Source organism: Electrophorus electricus, chromosome 19 (genome assembly GCF_041902795.1).
Source record: "Electrophorus electricus isolate QZ-2024a chromosome 19, ASM4190279v1, whole genome shotgun sequence".
In the NCBI taxonomy this organism is placed as follows: Eukaryota; Metazoa; Chordata; class Actinopteri; order Gymnotiformes; family Gymnotidae; genus Electrophorus; species Electrophorus electricus.
Window position 1 is genome coordinate 4,398,887 of NC_137515.1, and position 22,143 is coordinate 4,421,029.

General features: G+C 37.3%; 2 protein-coding genes and 1 pseudogene across 2 annotated transcripts; all 3 read left to right on the top strand.

Moving 5' to 3' along the window:
• Positions 1–885: 885 nt before the first annotated feature.
• On the top strand, positions 886–3,753 carry LOC118242867 (trace amine-associated receptor 6-like). The gene is made up of 4 exons (XM_081702742.1): positions 886–899; positions 2,106–2,151; positions 2,923–3,239; positions 3,453–3,753. The coding sequence occupies exons 1-4, from the start codon at positions 886–888 to the stop codon at positions 3,751–3,753; spliced, it is 678 nt and encodes a 225-aa protein (XP_081558868.1).
• An 8,288-nt stretch (positions 3,754–12,041) lies between these two features.
• On the top strand, positions 12,042–14,181 carry LOC113568682 (trace amine-associated receptor 13c-like). Its single transcript, XM_081702558.1, has one exon. It carries the CDS (start codon positions 12,071–12,073, stop codon positions 13,052–13,054), a length of 984 nt encoding a protein of 327 aa, XP_081558684.1. The 5' UTR covers positions 12,042–12,070; the 3' UTR covers positions 13,055–14,181.
• A 3,844-nt stretch (positions 14,182–18,025) lies between these two features.
• LOC118242865 (trace amine-associated receptor 6-like) lies at positions 18,026–19,059 on the top strand (annotated as a pseudogene).
• The last annotated feature ends 3,084 nt before the right edge of the window (positions 19,060–22,143 follow it).

Genomic DNA, 22,143 nt, shown 5'->3' on the forward strand with positions numbered 1-22,143 from the left:
ACAAGGGCTTTGAAATACAGACGAGCTTTCAGCTGATTCAGGTGTGCTTTCTATTTTAATCTTTACGTGTGCTCAGTGTAGCCTTTGATACAATATCATATCAGCTTCTTATGGAGCAGTTGGCTAGTATTGGACTCTGTGGCACTGTACATCAGTGGTTTCCTTCCTATCTTGCAGACAGGACACAGTTTGTACACATTCAGAATTATTGGTCAGAAATCTCTACGGTTCATTGTGGTGTTACACAGGGTTCAGTGTTAGGCTCACTATTATTCATCATTTACCTTCTTCCTCTTGGCAATATTTTTCAGCATCTATGACGATCGGTTTCATTGCTAAGCTGATGATATGCAGTTGTGTGTGTCCAATATGCCAACTTCTACTCTCTCTTTCAATACTCACACATCTTATTTCCATGATACACATATATGGATAACAAGCAATTATTTCAAATTCGATAGGAGTAAAACTGAGCTGTTTCCTATGGGATCTAAATGTACACTTAAAAAAAATTATATTTGTACATTCCCTATGGCTGGAGCTATTATAACTGTCTTCGTAAAGGTTTACAGCCTTGGTGTTATTTTGGACAGTACGCTTTGTTTTTCTAGTCATAAATTGTGTCTCCTTGATTGTGTTTTTTTTATTTATGAAATATTTCCAGACTACAACCTGTTTTAACACAACACTTTACTGAAGTCTTAGTCAAAATATTCCTAGTAGGCATTTCTGCAGCACGAATCCATGGACATTACATGGTCTAAATCGGCTGACCATGTTACACCTTTGCTAATTCAATTTCATTTGCTCTCTAAACATTTTATTACTAACAATTAAAACTTCATAATCTTTCCCTTGTCTATCTTTCTTTCTCACATTCGCATAATGGCAAACAACAAGTATGCTTCTAGTGTTTCTCTTCAGAATTGCACTTTCCTACCATTACAAGAATATTTTAATGACATTCTTATTTTATTTAGTATCGAAGTGTATATACATAATAATGGGAGAATTTTAATGTGACTTTTTTTTCTTTAGTACCAAAGTGTACACAGTACATAATAACTATTATGAATGCCAGGAATCATGCTCAACCCCACACTGCCATGCCTACCTCTTCCCACACATGCCTCTAATCTGGTTCACCTGAATGCTAGCACACACCTGATCATTGTTTCTCCTCATCACTCCTCCCTTACTTAAGCTCCCCTCCTTCACACTCACGTCGTGAAGTATTGCCAACCTTATGTTGCGTAACAAGCGGTTCAGTTACGGTTTTGTCTTCCTGGTTTTTGACTCCTGCCTATGTTTCAGAGCTTGTCTTCTTTCTGACCCCTGGACACCCCCTGGACTCTGTCCTATGTTATCGACCTTGAAACAAGCTAACTACCTGCCTGACCCCACTGATCTGTTTGATCTAAATAATAAAACCTCTTGCGATCGGATCCTCTTCCTTGTTTGTGTGTGCAATCATTACAATAACTCTGTTATCAAGTGCAAGTGGAGTGATAATTTTGTATTAGGTGGAACTTGTTAACCTAGTGTATATTCATGGGGTTTGTGACAGATAAAAAGAATTCTGAGGTTGAGAAATGACTGTGGTAGTTTAATAGATTGCTGGTATAGATTGGTTTTGTTCTAATAACATCTAGTTTGGTTAGGTTTCCCAGCCAGGTAGCTGACTTGCTATAAATTGAGCTTTTCTATTGTCTACATGCACAGATATATTGTGATCAGTATTCACTTGCTTCACTTGGGGACTTGTCATTAGTGTGATCAGAAGCAGATGATAGACAACAAAATGATTCAGAGGATGATTACATGTTGGAATTATCTTGACTATGCAAAAGATACCACACAAGCACAGAGAGTGAAGGATGCCACTCACTCTAATTGGGAAATTGAACTGTTGAAACATGACTGACTACAACCTCCATTTTTTGTACAGACTATTGTCCAGTGATGGTTGGTGCTCTGCACTGGTCTTAACCTCCTTCCCTTTCCCTGCACCCAGTGCAGTCCTCCAGGGGGCTGTAGTTTCTGACAGAGAGTACACTGTGTGCAAAGTGGCTGCTGCTTCTCATCAGGTGTGTGTGTGTGTAAAGAGGAAAAAAAAGCAATATTTGTAAAGCGACCTTGAGTTTGAGAGAGGTACGAAATGAATGCAACTAATAATAATGATAATATTGTAAGCATCTTCATGTCCTTTGTGTGAAAAGCAATATGTAAATAATATGTATATGTAAGATGTAAATAATAATATGTATTATTACAATGTATTATTATTATTATTATTCCCCAAAATAAAAGTCTAGATTAGTGCTCCCACTTTCAGCTTCATCAAATTAAATTTTTTTTTCAAAATCCAGCAGTCGTAGAACAAATGACCAGGTTCGTTACAATAAGAGCATTATATGTATGCATTTATTTAATATTTAGTAGTATGCTAAAGGCAAAGGAATACCTAAAAAAAACCTTGTGTACAAAATGTGATGGATGTGAAATGTTTGAACTCTAACTATAAACATTTCCACTCCGCTACTGGTCACCCCTGTAATGACATTGTTGAATATTAAGTGAATGATGCTGTGTAAAAAGTGGCCATTCATATGTTAGTAGGAGGATTCATACTTCAATATAAATACACAATCTGCAAAGTCAAATTCAGCAGATCAGCACTGTTGAACAGCATATTATGAACATCTCCAACTGGCATATCTATAAATTCTCAAGATGAATATCACAGAGTATCAGCAAAACTTGACAGTTGAGTACTGCTTTCCTGACAACAACTCATCATGCAGAAAGGAGGTCCGAACAGGCCCTGGAAATATATTTTTGTTTAGTTTTCTGTCTTGTATATCTGTTTGCACTGTGTTTTTGAACTTGCTTGTGATCTTATCTATCTCTCACTTCAAGCAGCTCCATACCCCTACCAACCTACTCATCCTCTCTCTGGCTGTGGCCGATCTTCTCGTGGGACTTGTTTTCATGCCTGTGAATACAATGCAACTAAGAGACAGCTGTTGGTATCTTGGTAAAATGGCATGTACAATTGTTCTAATAATCAATTTTATCTCAATGTCAGCATCTCTGTGCAATATGGTTTTCATTGCAGTTGATCGGTACATTGCAGTCAGTGATCCTCTGCTATATTCCACTAAAGTCACAGTTCGTAAAATGTCTTTATTCATAATTCTAGGCTGGTCTTGTTCTCTCTTGTATATCCTCATCTATTTGTACTTTAATGACCATCTGCTTCCATCACAGATCTTGAGCAGATGCCACGGAGAGTGCATTTTATTTATAAAATCTTCCTTAGTGACCACTGATCTTGTGATTTCATTTATATGCCCATGTTCTGTTATACTTATCTTGTATTCAATCATTTTTACTTTGGTACGACGTCAAGCTAAAGCTGTGAGATCTATGTTGAATGCTACCTCAAACAGACACAGAGCCAAAGTTTCTAAGTCTTCTAATTCTAAAGCAGCAAAAACACTGGGCATTGTTGTTTGTGTTTATCTTGCTCTCTGGATACCTTTTTATTTATGTTCTCTGACAGTTGAAAACATAACATCTTTCTCACTCTTGTGGACTGTTCTTACCTGGCTTATATTAATCAATTCTTCTGTCAATCCCATAATATATGCTATATTTTATCCATGGTTTAGAGCCTCAGCTCAATACTTTGTCACCTGTAGACTGTTTAATTTTTCATCAACAGTCATTTTGTTTCTAGAGCATATTTAATTTCAAACTTTATTCTCCTCAAAAGACTGAGACTGCATCACATTAACTATGTGCCTGAGAACATTTCTAAACTCAAGTAGGATTCAGCTGGCAAAGTAAACCAGAAAAAAAGAAATAGCAAAAAACTGTGAACTTGTGTATAAATAAAATTAATTAATTGTTTTTCCAAACTTGCAAAACCAATTTTATACAATTAAACTTTTGATATTTATGTTTTCAAAGTTAAAAAAAAAAAACCTGAAGAGATGAGTAGGATGAATTGACAGGTTTCAGTAAGTGTGTATTATCTCTTTTTATCTTAGTATATCAAAATTATGTACATGAATTAATGTATCTAAAGCAAATATCAGCAGATAGAAGGAGCTAGATATTTATAATTTTTGTCTAACCTATTCACGTATAACCTAAAAAACAAGTCCTGCTATAAGACTGTATACACACTGTTATATGTATGCATTCAAGCCAAGTTTGTAAAAGGTCTTTTACTTGCTGGATCACATTTTTTTTCTGTCAGATCAGAACTTGAACACTAAGTAATTGGTATGGCTGTCATTTAGATAGATAATATACATTAATTCCTCTCAAAATCCCTTAACATGCTTTATTTTATAAATGTTTTATCAAAGTATATTGTTACTGTAGAATTTAGGAGTCCTTATCTTTAAAATTGAATTTGTTTCCAGCACAGTTTTAATTTCAGACTTAACCTGACACCTGAAAAGCTGAGACCACTCCATGATACCTCTATCCTTCCTCTATAAAATCTCTTATTGTGACGAGGCAGAAAAAGTCAGATGCTAGAGGCAGATAAGAGGTTTGGGTTTTATTAGAATCCAGATCAGTAGTCGGTGAACATGCAATAGTCAGAGCCAGAAAGATGAAGCCAGGGATAATCACAGTCATGGAGATAAACAGTCCAGGACATAAACCAGAAGGCAAACAAAAACAGAACGGAAATCCCATCAAGAGAGCCATACGTGATCCCCAGGCTGGTATACTGATGTCTCTCCTCTGTGTCAATCTGTCCTTGGATGGAGGATGATATCCTGACATCAAACTTATTGCTACCCCAATGTGTTTAAAAAAGGTTGACCAGACTCGTGAAGTGAACTGAGGTCCTCGATCAGACAGGATGTCTTCAGGGATGCCAAAAAAGTAGAACACCTGATTGATAAGTGCCTCTGCGGTTTGAAAGGTGGTAGGTCCAGGGAAGGCAATGAAACTCACCCCATGTGAAAAGCAATCTGCTACAGTCAGAATTTTAATATTTCCATTAGAGCAGGGTAGGTCAGTAATAAAATCCCCAGCTAGGTGTGACCAAGGCCTTTCAGGTATGGGTAGCAGCATAAGTTTACCTGCAGTTAGCGTCTTGAGGGTATTACTTTGACTGCACATTGAGCAGGAGGTGACATACGTGTGCACATTGCTCGTGAGCATTTCTCACCAATAACAACTAACAAGGAGTTGTCGAGTACAGGTTTCACTAGTATGACCTGTAGTGAGATAAGAATAAGTCCAGGTTAATTGTCGATCTCGGCATGATACTGGTATGTAGTTTCCCCACAGGATATTCAGCAGGTATTACTGTTTCTTTTGTTGCTTGATCGATTTCCTCAATCTCCCATCTTATAGATGCTATATACACCCATGTAGGAGGGATGGTTTCCTGAGTATTGTGATCCTCCTCAGTGTACCCTAGGTGAAAGTGGGACAGGGCATCTGCTTTTGTATTGTGGGAACCTGGGCAATACAGGATCTTGAATTGAAATTGTGAGAAGAATAATGACCAACAGGCTTGTCGAGGGTTTAATTGTTTAGCAGAATGCATATACTCCAAATTACAATGGTCGGTAATAACTGTGAAGGGCTAGTTGTCCCCTTCCAACCAGTGCCTCCATTCTGCCAAAGCCAAATTTATGGCTAATTGCTCACATTTTCCTATCTCATAGTTCTGCATGGCCGGGGCCAGTTTACGGAAAAAGTACGCTAAAAATGGTCTGTTGGAATTGTCATTCCTTTGTGACAAAACGGCTCCTATTCCTATGTTGGAGGTGTCTACCTCTACCACAAATGGGATGGAAAGATCAGGTTGTTTAAGAAGAGGAGCAGTGGTGAAAGCCCCTTTTAATCATTTGTTGAATGCTACCTCAAACAGACACAGAGCAAATGTTTCTAAGTCTTCTAATTCTAAAGCAGCAAAAACACTTGGCATTGTTGTTTGTGTTTATCTTGCTCTCTGGATACCTTTCTATCTATGTTCTCCATCATCTGAAAACACTGCATCTTTGTCAATGGTGTGGACTGTTCTTACTTGGCTTATATTCATTAATTCTTCTGTCAATCCCCTAATGTATGCTATATTTTATCCATGGTTTAAAAACTATTTAACTGATAATTTTCAATCGATTATATTAAATTCCAAACTTCATTCTCCTCAAATGACTGATACTGCATCACATAAGTTATGTTTCTGAGAATTTTTTTAAACTCAAGTAAAAATTGGCAAAGTGAACCTGAAAAGAACAAATGGTTTAAAAAACTGAAAAGACGAGTTGGATGAATGGACAGGTTTCTGTAATTGTGTCGTAATCTTTTTTATTCTATTGTATCATAATTATGTACATGAATTAAGGTATCTAAAGCAAATATCACCAGATATCAGGAGCTAGATATTTTATACTTTGTCAAACTTTGCTTATTCACATATATAAACAAGTCCAGCTATAAGACAGTGTACACACTATCTTATATGTATGATATGTATGCATGTAAGCCAAGTTTGAAAAAGGTCTTTTACTTGCTAGATCCCCCTCTTTTTGCTCTCACTCCAAGACAATGGTGCTGCAATGGCCAATAGAAATCAATAGAAAATAGAAAAGGGGGCTCTAATGCTCTATTCAGGATCAGTTTTATGTGAGTAACGTGCATTTTGAGGTAACTAAAGGCTTGCGTATTTTGTGTTATCTTACAAAGGAACCGAACACGTTTCCGAGCAAAGAAGTGAGCACGTAATTAAAGAACTTTACTAACACTCTGTATACCATTTAAGCATGTCACACAGTTGCTTTGATTGTATTTGAATTTTCTATGACAAAATCTGAAGTTATCTTATATCAGAAGCATGTTTTAAAAGGCCAGGCATGATTGTTGTGGAGATTTACCAGAAAAACACAATGTATTCAGTGTGGGATTTCTGTTGAACGGATGCATGTAGATGGCTGAAAATCAGTAAACAGGTATTTGTATTAGGCCTAAGAAATGTTTATGTTGATAAATCTACTCTACTTTAAGAATATTTGATGCGATCATGTGATTCATTTGAGTATGCCAGCTTGGGCCCACTGGTGGGCCCGCTAGGGGGCGTTACTGCATGGACAGGTTGTGAGAGAAAGTTTCTTAATATACATTGTCTGACATTCTTTATGCATTCCTCAGTAATACTAAACTGATATATGTCCTATGGTTTGGCTGAGACATACAGCTGAATATCATCAGCGGAGCAGTGTAAACTAGCAAAATGTTTATGTATAATTTAACCTAGAGGTAGCATATATATAGAAAAAAGCAGAGGCCCAAGGACAGATCCTTGTGGGCCACTATAGCTAACCTTGTTGTATGCTGAATAATGTATGTAAACAAACTGGTAGCGAACGGCTAGATGAGATTTAAACCAGGAAAGGGCTATTCTCCTAATCCCTGCAACATTTCTGAGTCTATCTAGTAAAATGTTCTGATCTATAGTGTCAAATGCTGCATTCAGACTAAGCAATATAAGCAAAGAAACATAACCCAGAAGCCAACAACAGGTCATTAACTATGTAAATCTGAGGTGTATCTGTAGTACATATTACACTCCTGGACTGCAGTGTGCTCCTGGTCCAGTTTGGGATTTGGGACTGTCTGTGCACCTCGTTGCCTCGCCCTTCCTGGAGTGATTGCTGTGGCTTATATAAGGACCCTGGAGGAAGAAGACAGTGGCTTGCCAAAAGCTCATTCTTGTATTGGCAGTGATTTGTGAGTTTGTAATCTTTGCTGTGCTTACCTTACCTTATCTTGTCACATCCCTAGTTTGCTTGTGCTTGTGCTTGTGAATGTGAGCATTCCCTGTTTTGTTTATGATTGTGATCCCTATGAAAGATGAAGTGTTTTTCTGTATGTTTATATGTATAGTTACTGATTGTAGGGAGTGGTGCCTGTTTGTTTTTGCGTTTTGGTTATTGTCTGTTTATTGTCAGGGAGTTAGTGTAGAATTGTATTTCATTTTTTTGCTGCAAAATGTAGTTAGTTGTGGTGTTTCTTTTGGTAGTGTGGGTTTGGTTTGTTATGTCGGCAATTAGCCACCCCTGACATTATTCAGTGTTTGCGTGTGTATTTGTGTGTGTGTGTGTGTGTGTGTGTTCACCATTTAAAATATACAACATTTCACCTTGTCTGCCAGTTCAGTCCAGTGATTTAATCATTCCACATACCATCCTGCTACCAGTATTTTCACACTGCTGTTGCAACCTCACCGCCTAGACAGGGTCATAACATACAATTCAGTCAGGTCTAAACCCTGACTGAAAGACTTCAGGTATCTGGTTCTAATTCAGGTATGAGCTTAGCTGCTGTGCTACAGCTTTTTTTTCTAGGATCTTGAAAATAAATGGAAGGTTTTAGATCAGCTTGTAGTTTGACAGCTGACATGGGTAGAGTTTAGATTTTTTTGAGACATGGTTACTGCTAATTTGAATGAATTAGTTATGTAGCCAATGTTCGTGGATGAGTTTATTAAATTTAGTAAGGGTTCAATAACCTCAGGTTGGATTTCCTTAAAAAAAAAGTGTGTGCAACAACATAGCAACCACACACATGCTCAAAACACACACACACACACACACACACACACACACACACACACGTTCACCTCTTTCAAGACCTACGTATTTCCTTCAGGAAATACAAATTAGTTTTAAAATCCAATATGATTATTTGACTAATAGGCCTATATATATTAATACTATCTCACTATACTGAGCTCTTTAATGATTATATGCAATATTTAGGATAGTATGGACTTACCTTGCCTCTGTATAATGTGGGTATACTAAATACATTATGTTGCAGTGAGTACAGGAAATAATTAATGTTGTTCCAAAAAGATCCAGTAAGAGCATTAATTTAAAGAATTAGAATCTTTTTTCTTTGTTGCTTATTCAGCATAGACAATATTCACTGCACAGATTCAGTGATTATGTAGATCACTATCTTTCTGAACTTGCTTCATGAACAGTAATTGTTCTTTCTAAATGGTGAGCGCTAAGGAGACAGACACGTGCTGAGAAGAGCGAAATTTATTATGGGCAAGTCCAGAGTCAGTATCGTTGTAACAGTCAAGGGTCAAAGGAAGAAAGTAATGCAAACAAAGACACAAGACAGGGAAACCATGGAAACATGGATACTAGAGGGTGACCAATCGTGACAATACCCCGCCTCCAAAGCGCACAGCACCGTGGCGCACAAAAACAAGAACAACCAAAAACAAAAAAAGGAATAGGACAAGACACTGACATGAACAGAACAGGCAAGACAAGAAGCAGAAACAGGAGTAGACTTGGGGGGGGCAAAAACAGGAGCAGGAAGGACACTGGCAGACACAGGAACTGGACACAGGAGCAGAAGAGACAGAAGACACAGAAAGCAGAGACACAATAGGAACAGACGGAACACCGCAAAAACAAGGAACAGACGCAGGAACTGGGGCAACAGATGTGGGATCAGACACAGGAACTGAGGCAACAGATGTGGGAACAGACACAGGAACTGGGGCAACAGATGTGAGAACAGACACAGGAACTGGGGCAACAGATGTGGGAACAGACACAGGAACTGAGGCAACAGATGTGGGAACAGACACAGGAACTGGGGCAACAGATGTGGGATCAGACACAGGAACTGAGGCAACAGATGTGGGAACAGACACAGGAACTGGGGCAACAGATGTGGGAACAGACAGAGGAACTGGGGCAACAGATGTGGGAACAGACACAGGAACTGGGGCAACAAGAGCAGACACAGCAGAAAAAAAAACAGGGATTGACGCGGTAACAGACACAGAAACCAGGGGAACAGGAGCAGATGCAACAGAACAAGACCCAGGAATGGACATGGAAGCTGGAACAGAACCCACAACAGAAACAGACTGAGGATGACAAAAGTCCAGGAGGGAGGACGAGGAGACACAACAAAAGACGACAAGCGATAAGTGATGACCATAGGCACAAAAGGAAGAGGAAAACAAAAATGCAACATAGACCAGTCCAGGTACAAAGGGACGGGAATAAGAACAGACACGGGCCCCGGAAGGGTCACACGGATGGGCACAGGGACAGAAACCAAGGGAGAAAGAGGAACTGGAATGGGCACAGAAACTGGCACAGGGACAGTCAATACAACGGGGGCAAAAACAAAACCAGGCAAAGGAGAAGGAGGAAACAATGGGGCAGCAGGAGCAGGTGTAGCCCTATGGGGAAAGGAATGTGTGTGAACAAGGGTAATCCACAGTCGTAAGGCAAACCAGAACAGACAGGCAAAGAGCGTAATCCAAAAGAATATGCAGAAATCTAAATAACCAGAGAAACAGACACGATAAAAACAACATGATAACATTTCTATTCAGAAATGTACCACAAGATGACGAGACTTCCTAAAGACTATGTACAAACACAGGGTTTACAAAGACTAACGGGTACTAACAAGATACAGGTGAAGGCAATAACAGTCAAGATACTAACAAGAGGGTGTAACAGAATAAAACTCAAAAACACATTGTGTGCAAAATGTGATGACAGCCATCTATTTTTCAATCATTTTAAAGGACATCTTACAGAGTGTCTGAAAACAAGTTGTACTGGACTAAAACCTAGTGACACCTGAAATGTCTCTCTAACAGCAAAAAATACCATTGGAATTGCTTTGGTCCAATCATGACCTGACTCAAAACAGTACTTATGAATCATTGACTTAAGTGTTTTGTGAAATTGCTCCAACACGCCATTGAGTGGGAGGAGTAATGGAATCTGGGCTTCCACTTGGGTCACAGACAGGTATATCGCCAATCTGACAATATGGCAGCAATTGCGGCTTTTCCGACACTCAACACCAAAAGGTAGTGACAGCTGGCCAATAGAGGGCGCTAGGGTGCCACTCACCCTGGAGGAAAATGTTTGTTAACATCATTTTTAAATTAGGTTTTCTGAATCATCAATAACTACATATTTTATGTATGAGACTGCACTATCAGCTCCTTACAAGTATGACTCTAGTGGTTTACTGGAGAATTGCACTTACACTTTCATACCCTTACAAGAGAATTTTAATGTGACATTATTATTTTTTTTAGTACAAAGTGTATACAGTACATAATAACTCTTTTATCAAGTTCAAGTGGCAAGGAGGATTTGTATAAGGAGGAACTTGTTAACATATGTTCATGTGGTTTATGTGACAGATAAAGACAATACTGAGGTTGAAATATGGCTGTTGTACTTTATTGTCTTGCTGATATATATATTGGTTTTGTTATAATAACATCTGGATTAACATTAAACCTGGTTTCCCAGTGAGCTGTCATGCTGTAAATTATGTGAGTATGTCTTTATAATGCCTAGATGCACAGACATAATGTGAGCAGTATTCACTTGCTTCACTTGAAGTCACTCTAAGTGGGAAATTGTAGTGTATGATGCTGAATTGTCATAGTTTGTGTTCCATCATCTCTGATATTGACAAAAAACCTTGAAAATGAATAGTTTTCTCTGAAGCCCTTTATAGAACCGCTATCATAAAACACATTTGGCAGGGGAACAGAATGGATTAGCTCTGCCTCTTTCAGATTTGTCAAATTTAGTTTTTTTCTTAAAGATCCAGCAGTCGCAGGACAGATGACCAGGTTTGTTACAATAAAAAAACATTACATTACATTAAAACATTATCTATGCATTTATTTAATATTTAGTATGTGTTAAAGGCAAAGTATACTTCAAAAAACACCTTCTGTAGAAAACCTGATAGATGTAAATTGTGCTTGAACACTGCCTGTTAACTCTAACTGTTAACTCTAACTGTAAACACTTTCACTCCTCTACTGGTCACCCCTGTAATGACATTGATGAATATTAAGTGAATGATGCTGGGTAAAAAGTGGCCGTTCATATGTTAGTAGGAGGATTCATACTTCAATATAAATGCGCAATCTGCAAAGACAAATTCATCAGTTCAGTACTGCTGAACAGCATATTATGATCAGCTCCAACTGGCCTATCTGTAAATACATAAGATGAATATCACAGAGTATCAGCAAAACATGACAGTTGAGTACTGCTTTCCTGACAACAACTCATCATGCAGAAAGGAGGTCCGAACAGGCCCTGGAAATATATTTTTGTTTAGTTTTCTATGTTGTATCATTATATGCACTGTATTTTTGAACTTGCTTGTTATCTTATCTATCTCTCACTTCAAGCAGCTCCACACTCCTACCAATTTGCTCATCCTCTCTCTGGCTGTGGCTGACCTTCTCATGGGACTTGTTGTTATGCCTGTGAATACGATGCAATTAAGACACAGCTGTTGGTATCTTGGTAAAATGGCATGTACAGCTTTTCTAGTAATCAATTGTATCTCAATGTCAGCATCTCTGTGTAATATGGTTTTCATTGCAGTTGATCGGTACATTGCAATCAGTGATCCTCTGCTATATTCCATTAAAGTCACAGTTTGCAAAATGTCTTTATTCATAATTCTAGGCTGGTCTTGTTCTCTGTTGTATGTACTCATCTATTTGTACTTTAATGACCATCTCCTTCCATCTCAGATCTTGAGCAGATGCCATGGAGAGTGCATTTTAATCATAAAATCTTCCTGGGTCACCATTGATCTAGTGATTTCATTTCTATGTCCATGTTCAGTCATAATCACCTTGTATTCAGTCATTTTTACTTTGGCAAGGCGTCAAGCTAAAGCTGTGAGATCTGTGTTGAATGCTACCTCAAATAGACACGGAGCCAAAGTGTCTAAGTCTCCTAATTCTAAAGCAGGAAAAACACTGGGCATCGTTGTTTGTGTTTATCTTGCTCTCTGGATACCTTTCTATTTATGTTCTCTGTCAGTTGAAAACATTCCATATTTATCACTTGTTTGGACTGTTCTTGCCTGGCTTATATTCATCAATTCTTCTCTCAATCCCCTAATATATGCTATATTTTATCCATGGTTTAGAGCATCAGCTAAGTACATTGTAACTTGTAGACTATTTAATTGATCATTTTCAACAATCCTTTTATTTCCATAGCATATTTAATTTCAAACTTTATTCTCCTCAAAAGACTGAGACTGCATCTATGTGCCTGAGAAAAATTTTAAACAAGTAAAAATTAGCAGTGAACCAGAAAAATTAGTTTCAAAAACTGAAGAGAGGAGTCGCTTGAATGGATGGGTATCTGTAAATGTGTTTTAATCTTATAAAAAAAATCTTATTGTATCATAATTATGTACATGAATTAATGTATGTAATGTATGTAACACAAATATCATCAGATATCAGAAACTGGATATGTTTACTTTTTGTCAAACCTATCTTATTCACATATATAAACAAGTCCAGCTATAAGACAGTGTACACACTATCTTATATGTATGATATGTATGCATGTAAGCCAAGTTTGAAAAAGGTCTTTTACTTGCTAGATCCCCCTCTTTTTCTATAGCAACCACTTGGAAGTTGCTCCCTCGCACTGTCCACACTGTCTGGATGTATGCATGTAAGCTAAGTTTGAAAATGGTCTTTTACTTGCTGGATCTCCTTATTTTTCTGTCAGAAAACAAGTTGAACTCTGAGTCATATGGCCGCATTTGGAAAGAAAATGTGCATTAATTCCTCTGTGAATCCCTTAACATGCTTTATTGTTCAATAACATCAGATACGTATATTGTTACTGTAGATTTTTGAAGACCTTAAAAAAGTCTAAATCTATAAAACTGAATTTGTTTCCAGGCCATTTTTTATTTCAGACTTCACCTGACAAAGCTGAAAAGCTGATACCACCCCATGACATCTCTATCCTCAATCTACAAAATCTTTTATTCTTTTTTGTTTCATTTAGTTTATTCTTATACTGGATGTGTCTTGTAAAGAACTAGAATTTGCCTGTATCACAATACATTTTTTGTTTCCATTTGTTTCAATGAAATTTATAGTGCTTGAAAAGCACCATATTGTTATTCTTCATGCATCTTCTTTTTATGCTCCAATTTTCTGCAACTACAGCCAGAACCACTTAACATACACACTCTGTTCAGACTGGGTTTTGAAGGTCTCGGTAATGAGAGGTGTGCTATGAACTCTTGGAGTCGATTCGTTTTGTAGTTTTCTAATAAATGTATGTGTAAAAATTAAAAACCTCCCATGGAAATTAATGGTGGAAGTTCAGAACTTCAATGTCTAACTGCCACTCAATCTCACAGACACAACAGACACAGATGCACACACTCTGGGGATTTCATAGCAACCACATAGCAAGACCATAGCAACTACATGGGAACACCCTAACATTTACATTTATGGCATATAGCTGACACTTTTATCCAAAGTGACTTACAATTATGACTGAGTACAACTTGAGCAATTGAGGGTTAAGGCCCCTTGCTCAGGGGCCCAGCAGTGGCATCTTGGCAGTGGCAAGAAGGCAGCAACCTTCCAATTACAAGTCAAGTACCTTAACCACTGAGCTACGACTGCCCTAGAATCCATCTAGTAATACAATGTCAGGAAATACAAATTCGTTTTAAGATCAAATATGACTTATTTGATTAATAGGCCTATATATATTCATACTATCTCACTTTACTGAACTCTTTAACGATTATATACAATAAGGACTAACCTTGCCACTGTATAACATGGGTATACTAAACACATAATGTCACAGTTAGTACAGGAAAGAATTAATATCGTTCCAAAAAGATCCAGTAAGAGCATTAGTTTGAATCTTTTTTCTTTGATGTTACTTATCAAGCATAAGAGGAAGCCAGTTTTCCAACCCCAGCTATGTCATGGCTACTGGTTTAAACATTAGAGGACATAACATAAAGGAAGACTCAACCACTGAGTGGAATAAATGTAAAAGAAAGTGTTGATAAAAATGGCAATGTGGTGAAGACTAAATCGTAAACAAGGTGCACATATATCTCAGATGTAACATCCCCCAAAGAAAGAAAACAAGTAGAGAATGAACAACTTTACTAAGCTAACAAAAGGAGGAAAGCATATCAGCCAGTGAATCCTCGAATCTGTATTTATTTCAGATTCCAGGTTGGTATCTCTGAAATGGCAGTGCCCATCACATTGACCACTGGTTTGAGTCATGCATACAGTTTAAAAATGTAAGAGGGTTATAGTTTTGAGTCTGGAACTAACATGTTCTTTAAAATACTGTAAGGCCAACAGCAAAGCTAAGGTTTCTTTCTCTGTGCTTGAAAAGTTCATTTAGTATTTTGGAAATTTTCTGGATAAATAGCAAGCTTGATGGTCAGTCCCCATGTTATCCTCTTGCTTGCAATGTAAAAGTGTGCTTGAAATATGGCAGACTTTCTGTGGCCCAAAGAACTTGACAAGATGAATTGAGTAATTTTGAGTAAAGGGAAATATAAGTGTGAGTTTGAAAAGAGAAGCCATTGTGAAATGTATAGAAACTAAAATATCTGAATGTTCTGACAGTGCTGTGGAAAACTATGTCATTGAGATCACATAGCAAACAGAGCCAACATTGTCAATAGAGTCATCTATGTGATACGGTAGAAAATAAACTGAATGGGTCACAGTGTAAATTTTGTGATATCCTCGGCAAAATCAAATAATTTCTTGTGACATAGTCTCATTTTGACCTGACAAAATCTAGGCTTTCATTTTTTATCATTTTTTATTGATGTAATCAAGGTCAATTATTCTTGTGTCTATTTGATAAGGTCCAGAAAAGTTTGATCCATGTTGTAAAGGTCAGTGCCAGGTGGAGGCCCCCTCCGGCCACCAAAGGGAGGTGTTGAGTCAGGCACACAACTTTATCCTTCATTCCCTCGCTCTTCTGGGGTGTTAGACATATAAACAGAGCAGCACCACCGTCAATGAGAAGGGTTGATCTGCAGAGCTGGAGTAATGCACTTTTCAGACCCTTTTCAGAGCTGCACTAGCTCCTCCTTACAAGTATGCTTCTAGTGTTTCTCTTCAGAATTGCACTTTCCTACCATTACGAGAATATTTTAATGACATTCTTATTTTATTTAGCTTCGAAGTGTATATACATAATAATGGAAGAATTTTAATATGACTTTTTTTCTTTAGTGCCAAAGTGTATACAGTACATAATACCTGTTATGAACACCAGGAATCATGCTCAACCCCACACTGCCATGCCTACCTTTTCCCACACATGCCTCTAATCTGGTTCACTGGAATGCTAGTACACACCTGATCATTGTTTCCCCTCATCACTCCTCCCTTAATTAAGATCCCCTCCTTCACACTCACGTCGTGAAGTATTGCTAACCTTATGTTGCGTAACAAGCGGTTCAGTTACGGTTTTGTCTTCCTGGTTTTTGACTTCTGCCTGTGTTTCAGAGCTTGTCTTCTGCCTGACCCCTGGACACCCACGGACTTTGCCCCATGTTATCGACCTTGAAACAACCTAACTACCTGCCTGGCCCCACTGATCTGTTTGATCTAAATAATAAAACCTCTTGCGATTGGATCCTCTTCCTTATTTGTGTGTGCAATCATTACAATAACTCTGTTATCAAGTGCAAGTGGAGTGATAATTTTGTATTAGGTGGAACTCGTTAACCTAGTGTATATTCATGGGGTTTGTGACAGATAAAAAAACATTCTGAGGTTGAGAAATGACTGTGGTAGTTTAATAGATTGCTGGTATAGATTGGTTTTGTTCTAATAAAATCTAGTTTGGTTAGGTTTCCCAGGGAGCTGACTTGCTATAAATTGAGCTTTTCTATTGTCTACATGCACAGATATATTGTGATCAATATTCACTTGCTTCACTTGGGGACTTGTCATTAGTGTGATCAGAAGCAGATGATAGACAACAAAATGATTCATTGGATGATTACATCTTGGAATTATCTTGACTGTGCAAAAGATACTACACAAGCACAGAGAGTGAAGGATGCCACTCACTCTAATTGGGAAATTCAAAACAGACTATTGTCTAGTGATGGTTGATGCTCTGTACTGGTCTTCACCGCCTTCCGTTTCCCTGCATCCAGAGCAGTCCTCCAGGGGGCTGTAGTTTCTGATAGAGAGTACACTGTGTGCAAAGTGGCCGGTGCTTCTCATCAGGCCTGAGTGTGAAAAGAGGAAAAAAAAGCAATATTTGTAAAGCAACCTTGAGTTTGAGAGAGGTACTAAATGAATGCAACTAATAATAATGATAATATTGTAAGCATCTTTATGTCCTTTGTGCGAAAAGCAATATGTAGATGTATTATTACAATGTATTATTATTTATTATTATTATTTCCCAAAATAAAAGTTATGCTTTTGACTGGAAATTGTGAATATAATCCTACCTCAAGTTTCACAGAAATCGTCAGACAATAAATAACCTGAGTGCAAAGGGATATTAACATACACCATACCTATACCTCATACTGCACTATCAGTGTCAGAGCAAAAGTCTGTTGGAAAATGAAGCATACTTCTAAATACAAACACCTGAGCTGTGCCGGTATGATGCTGAATTATCGCAATTTGTGTTCCATAATCTCTGATGTTGACAAGTTATAAATGAATGATTTTCTCTGAAGCACATTTTAGAACCAATATCATAAAACGCATTTGGCGGTGAAACAGACTAGATTAGTGCTCCCACTTTCAGCTTCATCAAATTAATTTTTTTTCTTTAAAATCCAGCAGTCGTAGAACAGATGACCAGGTTCGTTACAATGAGAACATTATATGTATGCATTATATGTATGCAAACTTGTGATGGATGTGAAATGTTTGAACTCTAACTATAAACATTTCCACTCCTCTACTGGTCACCCCTGTAATGACATTGTTGAATATTAAGTGAATGATGCTGTGTAAAAAGTGGCCATTCATATGTTAGTAGGAGGATTCATACTTCAATATAATACACAATATGCAAAGACAAATTCAGCAGATCAGCACTGTTGAAGAGCATATTATGAACAGCTCCAACTGGCCTATCTGTAAATACTTAAGATGAATATCACAGAGTATCAGCAAAACATGACAGCTGAGTACTGCTTTCCTGACAACAACTCATCATGCAGAAAGGAGGTCCGAACAGGCCCTGGAAATATATTTTTGTTTAGTTTTCTGTCTTGTATATCTGTTTGCACTGTGTTTTTGAACTTGCTTGTGATCTTATCTATCTCTCACTTCAAGCAGCTCCATACCCCTACCAACCTACTCATCCTCTCTCTGGCTGTGGCCGATCTTCTCGTGGGACTTGTTTTCATGCCTGTGAATACAATGCAACTAAGAGACAGCTGTTGGTATCTTGGTAAAATGGCATGTACAATTGTTCTAATAATCAATTTTATCTCAATGTCATCATCTCTGTGCAATATGGTTTTCATTGCAGTTGATCGGTACATTGCAGTCAGTGATCCTCTGCTATATTCCACTAAAGTCACAGTTCGTAAAATGTCTTTATTCATAATTCTAGGCTGGTCTTGTTCTCTCTTGTATATCCTCATCTATTTGTAGTTTAATGACCATCTCCTTCCATCACAAATCTTGAGCAGATGCCACGGAGAATGCATTTTATTTATAAAATCTTCCTTAGTGACCACTGATCTTGTGATTTCATTTATATGCCCATGTTCAGTTATACTTATCTTGTATTCAATCATTTTTACATTGGCACGACGTCAAGCTAAAGCTGTGAGATCTATGTTGAATGCTACCTCAAACAGACACAGAGCCAAAGTTTCTAAGTCTTCTAATTCTAAAGCAGCAAAAACACTGGGCATTGTTGTTTGTGTTTATCTTGCTCTCTGGATACCTTTTAGTCTATGTTCTCTGTCTGCTGAAAACATGACATCTTTGTCTCTGGTGTCAACTGTTCTTATCTGGCTTATATCTATCAATTCCTCTGTCAATCCTCTAATATATGCTATATTTTATCCATGGTTTAGAGCAACAGCTAAGTACATTGTGACTTGTAGACTGTTTAAATTATCACCTTCAACATTCCATTAATTTTCAAAGCATATATAAAAAACTTTGTTCTCCTCAAAAGACTGAATCTGCTTCATATGATATAAGTTACAAAAACTGAAGAGATGAGTATGATGACTGGATGGGCTTCTGTAATTGTGTTTTAAATTTGTATTTTTTTCAAATCTTATTCTATTATAGTCATGCACATGAATTATATATATATATATATATATATATATATATATATATATATATATATATATATATATATATATATATAAGCAAATATCAGGAGCTAGGATATTTATACCTTTTGTCACAGTTATCTTATGCACATATATAAAACTGGTCCCACTATAAGACAGTATACACGTTATATGTATGAATGTATACTAAATTTGAAAAAGGTCTTTTAATTGCTGGATCCCATATTTTTATTATTCTGTCAGATAACAACTTGACCTCTAAGACATTGGTGTAAACTGCAATTGGATGGTTGTATACATTAATTCTTCTATGAATCCTTTATCATTTTTTTTATTAATGTTCTAGATTATCAGCTAAGTATATTGCTACTTTTAGAATTTTGTAGTCTTTATATGAAAATTAAATTTGTTTCCAGGGCATTTTAATTTCAGACTTATCCTGCCAGAGGTGCAACACTAAGACAACTCCATGTTGTCTGTGTGCTTGCTCAAAAAAAATCTCTCACTTTTTATTATTTTTTGTTTTATTATTTATTTTGCTTGTTTTGTTATTCATTTAGCGGGTTGTTGGTGTGTCTTGTAAAGAACAAGAATTTGCCTATATCACAATACAATCCTGATGTCATTGGAAAATTTTATTTATGGTCTTTTTTTTTAGAAATTGGTAGTCTGTTTTGAATTTTGTTATTTACCTTCTAAACAAAAGATTCTTGTGACATTTTGGCTCTTTTGAAGCCAGTGTTAGATGTTGATTCCATGTTGTTTTTAATTATAATACTGTTCACACTTTGCAGTAAAGTTATAATCAGATTTGAAGGACAAAGTGTAGAGTATTCAAACTTGTTCTTCCTGAGGTCTCCTTGTCAGTGTTTTGAGAAGTTGCCCCCCTTGACTAATACGTTTCAATACAGAAAATACTGCAGCATATGTATAAAGAAAATAATGTCAAATCATCCCATTTTTCCTCAGTACACACACACACACTCACACACACTCACACACACACACACACACACACACACACACACACACACACACACACACACACACAAACACACACACACATCATTCAAAACGCATGCACACACACACACACACACACACACACACACACACACACACATACATCAATCAAAACGTGCGCGCACACACACACACATACACACACAATGTTTTTCATTTTGGTGTGAAGGATGTGGCTGCTTTTTAAACACAATCTGCTGATATCAGGTTTAATCTTTCAAACAGCCAGTCTCAAGTTGTTCTCCACCTCTAGTTTTGATGTGTTCTGTGGCTTCAGAACAACCAGTGCAGAGGATCCAACTTTGTATACATATAATGAACCACATGGCAAAAGGCCTCTGATTGCATGTTTTGTAAAGGCTGGATAATCTTGCTGAATGTTCAACCAGAACTCAGCCACTGGTTGCCTGTTGAACTGGTGAATCTTTTTCTTGTTTATTGTCTAAATGTTGCTTTAGTTTTGCTGCTTTCAAGATATCATTAGTAAGAGTTCCTGCACAGATTATAGACTGCAGCTTTACTTCCCCAAATAATTTGATGTAAGTGAACCCATATTTTAAATAATATTCATCATATTGTCTCTTTTTACATATGTGTCGTCTTTTTCAAATTTTATTGATTTTCTGGAACTTAAGTGGTTCATTTTGGAAATTTTGACACATTGCCAGTTGACAACATGACACTAAATCCACATGCGACACTTATTTTGACGAAAAATGAAATAAACCTATGAAAATATATAGATAAAGAACTAAATATCACATGGTTGGTTAACCAATACAATGAACTTATGCTGTCAGCTTATCTATGTGACACTGAGTGAGGTGAAGAACGATGCAAGCGTAGTGATGATCGACATTTATTTTGGACAAAAATTCATTATTGACAGCAATTGCACAAACCAAAGTCGAGTCGACAGTGGATCCAGAGGTATAGCGTCACCATCTTTGGAACAGGGCACGCTGACACCCTCCTGGGAGCAACGTGTGGCCACATCCTCTTAGGTGCAGGTCTAATTGGTGCCAGAAGCAGGGAATCAGATAAAAGGAAGCAAAGCCCCCCCCAACAAAGGGCTGCTGGGTCCACGTTCAGTGGGGCAGAGGCAGCCAGGTTGGAATACTGGAATAAATGTCAAAAGTTTCATTGAGAAAAATGGCAGTGTGGTGAAGAGTAAAGGGAAAACAAGGCACAAATAGGCATTGGACGAAATACCCTCCCCCCATAAAGAAAAGGTGAGAATGAATTTCTTTACTAAACTAAACTTGAGAAAGCATATCAGCCAGCACATTCTTGGATCCACATTTATGTTGGATGTCAGGTTGGTACCTCTAAACCAGCAGTGCCAGCAGTGTGCATTGAGCACTAGTTGGAATTGTACATTTGCTTTGGCTTTAAAATGTATGAGGGATGTGCTCTCGACTCCATTAGCTAAATCAGCTATGAGTATGCACCCAGGTTATCATAAGTTTGCTCTTTACAACAACTGTTCCAACACTAACAAAGCTTATCTGATTAATGTAGTCTGGATTAGTCGTGTCCTATGGAAACCTGGCATGCACAGAATGACTGTCGAGAGTTAAATACAGCAGTACCATCTGTAATTGTTTACATTTTCAAGCCTTGTGCTTGAGGTAGGGGAGGTGGCCTTGTGTTGATTTATTGTGAGAGTATAAAATTAATGCCACTCTCTTTACTTAGCCAGTCTGCCTTCAAACTTCTGGCTGTTAAACTCTTTGTCTTTATATGATACAATGTCTTCCAATGTTATTTTAATGCGATATTTTAATGTTCATTTTGGTAAAACTGACAATGATTACTAAAGATTTTAAAACAATGTTTTGATCTACCATAAAACTATTATTGCCAAATGGTTGTATGCTAAATCAAAGGTGCACAGTACGATGTTATCGCACAATATTTGAT